The sequence below is a fragment of the Trematomus bernacchii genome, unplaced genomic scaffold (genome assembly GCF_902827165.1).
Source record: "Trematomus bernacchii unplaced genomic scaffold, fTreBer1.1, whole genome shotgun sequence".
Taxonomy (NCBI): Eukaryota; Metazoa; Chordata; class Actinopteri; order Perciformes; family Nototheniidae; genus Trematomus; species Trematomus bernacchii.
The window spans coordinates 1,542,570-1,549,908 of record NW_022988159.1 but is presented as its reverse complement, the minus strand read 5'-3'; the positions used below and the strand labels follow the sequence as shown (position 1 = coordinate 1,549,908).

At 42.3% G+C, this 7,339-nt stretch overlaps 1 protein-coding gene across 2 annotated transcripts in view; it reads left to right on the top strand.

Moving 5' to 3' along the window:
• Positions 1-664: 664 nt before the first annotated feature.
• The window catches only part of LOC117475891 (chloride channel protein 2-like), a gene marked incomplete at its 5' end in the record, with an annotated part of 70,427 nt that continues 63,752 nt past the window's right edge, over positions 665-7,339 (top strand). For both annotated transcript variants that reach the window (XM_034122232.1, XM_034122231.1), the window contains 3 exon segments: positions 665-766; positions 1,253-1,337; positions 5,039-5,194. In XM_034122232.1, coding sequence (XP_033978123.1) covers positions 665-766; positions 1,253-1,337; positions 5,039-5,194 — 343 coding nt within the window.

Genomic DNA, 7,339 nt, shown 5'->3' with positions numbered 1-7,339 from the left:
ACAAGACCCTATATCTCACTGCGTCGTTATCATGTCTTATATCAAGTGTAGGCATATTCTCACTAGAAATAAGACAAATATACTTAGCCATTTTTTCTTTTTTATGCAGTTTTCTCCTCTGTTCAAACCTCTCCTACACACTCTCTCTTTCCTCCGCTTCATTCAGACTTCCCCACGTCTCGTATATTTCTGATGTAAATATTATTCAGCTGCATTCCACTTCCTGACACCCGCCTCCAGCGTAGTGAAACTCATTACATCTACACTGTTTCTATCGCAGCTGAATGCACCGGGGACTTCCCTCTTAAGAGAGAAACATGTTTTTCATTGATGCTTTGTCTCGTTTTAGTGCGTCCTTTTCAATTTGATCACCCTGCATGTCTTCTCCTTATGCCTGGTGTGTGTTAACGTGTGTGTGTGTGTGTGTGTGTGTGTGGTGTGTGTGTGTGTGTGGTGTGTGTGTGTGTGTGTGGTGTGTGTGTGTGTGTGTGGTGTGTGTGGTGTGTGTGTGTGTGTGTGTGTGTGTGTGTGTGTGGTGTGTGGTGTGTGTGTGTTTGTGTGTGTGTGTGTGTGTGTGTGTGTGTGTGTGTGTGGTGTGTGTGTGTGTGTGTGTGTGTGTGTGTGTGTGTGTGTGTGTGTGTGTGTGTGTGTGTTCTCTCTGCAGTATTGCCAGTGGTTTCGGTGGAGCGTTGTTCGTCTACCTGAACCGACTGATTGTTCAGTTCATCAGGAAACAGAAGGCCATCAACAGATTCCTCATGAAGAAGTAAGTGGACTGGATTTGTGGAAAGTAACTAAGTACATTTACTCAATTACTGTAATTAAAGACAGCTGTTTTACTTCATGACCTTAGAGTAGATAGACTACTGGATTACTTTCTTAGAAATACCAAAAGCATAGCAGCAGTTGGAACAATTGGTTACCTTTTCACTAGATTTATTAACTTGTCAGACCCCTTTATTGACTTCATTTCTAGAAAGTGGCCGACGATACATATCGAGACTTATTCAGAAAGGACAACCAGCTTTTCAGACACTCTTAACCACTTTATTTAATAAGAACAATCCCCACTTTCTGGGTAAAGTAACAGCTACATGAGAAAGTGAAGATCTGATATTGGAGGAGACATGTTTGTGTGCTCAAGTTTCTTTTCAAATGCAGATTTTTCATAGAAAATCATGAAATATGGATCGTTTTTCTGTCAGTGTTTTACTCACTTTCTCTGCTCTTTCCCCCCCCCCCCCCCTCTCAGACGTCTGCTGTACCCCGCGCTGGTCACTTTACTGGTTTCCACTTTAACATTTCCCCCTGGTTTTGGACAGTTTATGGCAGGAAAGGTAAGTTCTGCACACCAACTCTGAACACGTCGTATTTCCAAATGCAGATTTAACTGGGATTTAAAAAGGGAAAAGCAAACGCCTGATGTGTGTGTCAGAAGTTAAACCTGCAGAAAAAACAATGTGTCCTACTCCAGATGTTCAGAATCATCTAAAAATAATGGAGTTATTGGGTTAATCTTATTATGTCACTACCACTATAACATAACTAATAACACTAATAAACAACGTAAATAAGTCACGTTGTGTATTAGTGTTATTAGTGCCGGTAATGGAAATGTGGGAACGATGTGTGTTTAAAAGATATGAGTAACAGGAGGGGTGAGTCAGAGTAACTCACAGCAAAGTCTAAGGATTACCTGGAATATAACTGGGTCATTATTTCTGTAAAAATACATTGTTTTTGAGTTTTAAAATGTCTTGTTTTTCCGCTTTATGAACAACAAGCCTTACAAAAATAGTTGCATTTGTGAAATGTCCCTTTTTATTACTCAGTAAACAGGTACATGTGTGTGTAGTGGATACTCTTTGAGCCGTAATACTGGAGAGAGGCTGGGACTAATGTCCTACTATTCCAAAGGGTTTATTGAAAGCCTTTTCAAGGGAACAAACACAAAAAGGAGACACAGAATATGACGTCAGTTCTCCTCAGGTCTGAATATTTTACTGATCTGTATAAACATATTTGCCTCTAATGAAAACATGTCTACACAACTTTGTATGTGTGTGTTTCATTAGTGTGCACAGGAAACTGGGATCAGCATAATGTCCCTTTAGCTCCTGGGGTGACTCATATATGTGTGTGTGTGTGTGTACGTGTCTGAGAGTGTGTGTGTGTGTGTGCGTGTGTGAGAGTCTGTGTGTACGTGTGTGTGTGTGCCCTCCAATTAGACCACCTTCCTCTGTCTGATTATCAGAATTTGAAAAGGGAATATTCTGTCCATCCTCAGGCACACACACACACACACACACACACACACACACACACACACACACACACACACACACACACACACACACACACACACACACACACACACACACACACACACACACGCTGGCCCCTAATGAAGGGGTGACTCAGCTTTTCTTCAGCCCACACTGACCCCCTCCTCTTAAAGCCTCTTCTCTGTGGAACACACATATTTAAACTTCTGTATCTTCACTCCGTCTGATTGGCTCTCTCTCTCCTCTCCATCTGATTGGCTCCCTCTCTCCTCAGTCATCATTTCTCTGAGACATTATCCCCACCAGAGGCTCCAGATATCCGGCTTTTTAAACTGTGAAGGATACATGAATGTGTCTTTTTGCAATCCTAAATCTTCCGTCTTTATGGACACTTCCAGCTCTTCATCTCCCATCATCTGTCATGCGTTACGCTCTGCATTTGAAGGAGACATATTCACATTTACATCTCCAGTCTGATGCACAGGTTTCATGTGCTTACAGATTACAGAAACATCCTTCATCTAGGCACATTTCAAAGTCTTCTCACAGAAGGATACATGTATCAACATAAAAGAAACGTGGTACAAAACTATTTAGCACTTATTTACCACAAGCTGGAAAACTGGAGCATCTTGCCGAAAGTGTAGTATTTGCACGTACATTTAAACTCATATTGGTACATAAAAGCATTCATGTTAACCAATATTTAACCAAGTAAACCATAAGAGATCAACTTCTGCTTTTGCAAGGGAAACAAAACTACTGAAAGTGACACAAATAAACTGCAAAGAGGCGCAAAAGGACTAACGGCCCGTCCACACAGCAGCGTTAAAAAAATCTTGGAGGTGGGCGTATCTGAAGCTTGGGGATTTTTTGCGAGCAAGGCACCAACAACCAATCACATGAATCTCCCGCCCCCGACATACGAAGCCAAAAAGCCCGAAGTAAACTGGATATAAACTCCCCAAACAGGCGAAAACCTACCACTGTCTCTGCCACCTCCCTCCATGCCTGGCTCCTCCGGTTTGTATCCCGGTAGGTAAATAGGGACTGGTCATAAAGCACCGGGTGATTCCCTACCGCTCATTTCTCCTCCATTTTTTGGAATATGAGGAAATGACCTGCGGTATGTCTCTCCCAGCTTACACGCCGTTTGATTGGCTAGCGCTTGAACGGTCAGATTTGCATACACGGGATTTGATTGGCTGACGCTTCCTCCTCAGCTTCAAAAGTTGAACATTGTTCAACTTTTGAAACCTGAAAATCATGAAAATCTCCGCTCTGCTTCCCACAATGCAGTTCGGCGAAAAGTGAAGCAAAGTGACGTCACCCCATTCAAAGTGAATGGGCAGAAGCGTTCCAAGATTTTTTTTTAACGCTGCTGTGTAGACGGGCCGTTAAGAAGATACAAAAGGACCTCAAAGAAAACATCAAATGAAAACATATGTAGCATAAGCTTCCTTCAATGAGGGGAACACAGGAGGATCTTGCTGGAAATCCAGTATTTGCACATACTGTATATTTAGACAAATCTTGGGCCATAAAAAAGCATTAATAATATTTGTGTTATCCCATATTTAACCACGTAGAACCCTAACGAACTGCATTGTGGGAAGCAGAGCGGAGATTTTCAGGATTTTCAGGATTCAAAGTTGAGCAATGTTCAACTTTTGAAGCTGAGGTGGAAGCGTCAGCCAATCAAATCCGTGTATGCAAATCTGACAGTTCAAGTGCTAGCCAATTAAACCGCGTGTATGCTGGGAGAGACATACCGCAGGTCATTTCCTCATATTCCAAAAAATGGAGGAGAAATTAGCGGTAGGGAATCACCCGGTGCTTTATGACCAGTCCCTATTTACCTACCGGGATACAAACCAGAGGAGCCAGGCATGGAGGGAGGTGGCAGAGACAGTGGTAGGTTTTCGCCTGTTTTGGGAGTTTATATCCAGTTTACTTCGGGCTTTTTTGCTTTGTATGTCGGGGGCGGGAGATTCATGTGATTGGTTGTTCGTGCCTTGCTCGCAAAAAATCCCCAAGCTTCAGATACGCCCACCTCCAAGATTTTTTTAACGCTGCTGTGTGGACGGGCTGTAAGAGCTCAACTACTGCTTCCAAAGAGACACAAAATGACTAAGAAGATACTAAATGACCACAAAGAAAGATAAAATGACAGAGACACATTGATGTGTTTAGTAACAGCGTAGAACAAAAATAAATTAGCACATATTTACCACAAGCTTCCTTCAATGAGAGGAACACTTGCAGCCAAACATTTAAACTAATATAAGGCCATGAGAAGCTTTCATTTGATCTGTGTAATCCATATTTATCCGTGTAAAACCCAAAGGGATCATAAAGCTTTTAAAAGGGAAACTAGACCAAGACGTTAAATAATTTATTGTCTACAGTACTTTACAATAACAGTGTTGGCAAAACTATATTAATTATACGTTTTGTGCACACTGAATATTGAGTGTGTGTGTGTGTGTGTGTGTGTGTGTGTGTGTGTGTGTGTGTGTGTGTGTGTGTGTGTGTGTGTGTGTGTGTGTGTGTGTGTGTGTGTGTGTGTGTGGTGTGTGTGTGTGTGTGTGTGTGTGGTGTGTGTGTGTGTGTGTGTGTGTGTGTGTGTGTGTGTGTGTGTGTGTGTGTGTGTGTGTGTGTGTGTGTGTGTGTGGTGTGTGTGTGTGTGTGTGTGTGTGTGTGTGTGTGTGTGTGTGTGTGTGTGTGTGTGTGTGTGTGTGTGTGTTTTCCAGCTGACCCAGAAGGAGTCTCTGGTGACGTTACTGGACAACCGGACGTGGGCGAAGCAGGGAATCGCCGAGGAGTTCGACTACATCGGACACTCTGCGGCCTGGAAACACCCGCAGGTCAACGTCTTCGTCACCCTCGTGCTCTTCATCGTCATGAAGGTAGGAGAGCAAACTGTCAGGAAGACGTTAACGCATGTTAGTTATTGCATACAGAATATTGTCTATGCTCTCTTTTGGAAAACAAAAGTATCGTCCAGTATTCAAATCCCTTTTACCTTCATCTTGGAGATGGACCTTCAGCAAATGGCTTGTATTTGCTGCCGTCGCACAGGTACACATTTAGCAGGGTAGAGCAACCATTTCTCTGGAGCAAATTCACTCGGAAGAGATTGGAAATAAATGCTGAAATTTGTCTAAGAAAGCTTAAAGTGGACCTATCATGCTATATTTGAATAATATAGTGTAGGACCATACCTATATAAGGCATATTTATACTTTTTTTTTTTCAAAATACCAAACAGATCATGCATTTTAGCCATGCCTCATTTTGCTCAATTTGAAAAATGTTAGCTCTGTTTTAGCAAGGGCAGATTCTGTGAGAACAGCACCATCTACAGGCCTGGCATATGTACTACAGCGTCTCCAGCGCTTTCAAACGGCAATGGCCGTGGCTGTCTCCTCCTGATTGGTGGAGTTGGCCCAATAGCCGTAGCGCCACCGTCCTGACGTCAGGACAGTGTTCAAATCTGGATCAGTTTTTATCAGATCCGTTGCAGCCCCTTTTTTAGAGATTTGGGTATGGAGGAAAATAGAGAGGGTTGTGTTTTCTGACACTTGGTGAGTTCCCTGGAACACCGGGGACACATTCATGTAGAAAAGACGTACACAAGTGCATTTTGCATGATAGGTCCCCTTTAAGTTTCTCTGAAGAACGCAGACGTTTCGCCAGTGTTTCTGTAGAGAGTGCACATCTACCTCGGAGGAGATACAAGGTTCGAGGCTTTTATTGGTCATACGCACATACAGTAGCTACAGTGAAGTTATGACGATGAAAATCTGAGGTCACAGCCTCCTCCAACAGTGCACCACAATAAAACTGAAAAACTGAAAAAATAGTGCAAGTAATACAAAAAGAAAAATAGTAAAAAAGTGCAATACAACACAACATGTTGCAAGAGAAAGAACGCAAACAGTTACTTCCACGATAAAGAAAACAAACATCGTCAGGATGCAAATGTTCTGCAAGAGGAAGGAACATTTTCTCCGGAAATTGTAAACATTTGTATCCTATAAATAAGGCTCTATTTTCTTTGTCTTCCCCATGTTCCCTTAGGGGCTGATTCATCTTCCCTCTGGTCACTTGTCTACTTTTCCCCCTCTATGCATTGGACATTGTTCAACCCCTTCTTCACTCCCTTCCTCCACGTACTGTAGGATATGTTCTGGTAAAATATATAGCTATCCACACATTAGCATTACAGTAGCTGATGGTGGCTTGATAGTAGTGCAGATAAGGGAAGGTCATTAGGAGACAGTTAATTGAACCTGAAGGTTTATAATTTGGAGGATTAAGGCTTTTTATTCAACACTGGACCGGTGCTAATTGGAAGCTTTTGGAAACAGGCCCATCTCCTCTCGTCACTTCTGAGGTAAAAAGGACATTTAAAGAAAGTGCCCCAAATCTGCCTCGTTAAATTAGGAGGAAGCCATTTAAAGTGCTTTATTGCAAAGCTGATGCTAATGCTCATGGGAAATACATACTGTGTGGGAAAAAGTGCAACTTACTATATTAACTCAAGTACGGTAAATAAGTACAATTGTGAGGTACTTGTACTTAACTAGAGTATGTTTACGTTATAGGGATCTAACGATATATCGAATATCACGCTATCGTGATAAATACATTTCTCGATACCGTCGTGAGACCTTTAATTAACCAGGTGGTCCCATTGAGACCACCTTTCAAGGGAGACCTGTCCAACATGGCAGCAAGTAGGTTACAACATGAACATAAAACAACAGATAACACAAAAGGACATCGTATTTACAGGGCTACATTTACATACCTAGAGACATTGACAAGTACCAACAGTATATGTATATCTCGCCCTGTCAATAAGCCTCACCTTCTTGTCCAAAAACGGTATTGTTTTTGAAGTGGTTGTTTTTGAGACAATGCACAGTTTGACCCACTGCTGTCACCCATGGCCAAAGCATATCTCTCTGTCCCAGCAACATCAGTACCAAGCAAGAGAGTTTTTTCCACAGCAGGGGATATTGTAAACGCCCAAACATCCCAGCTTC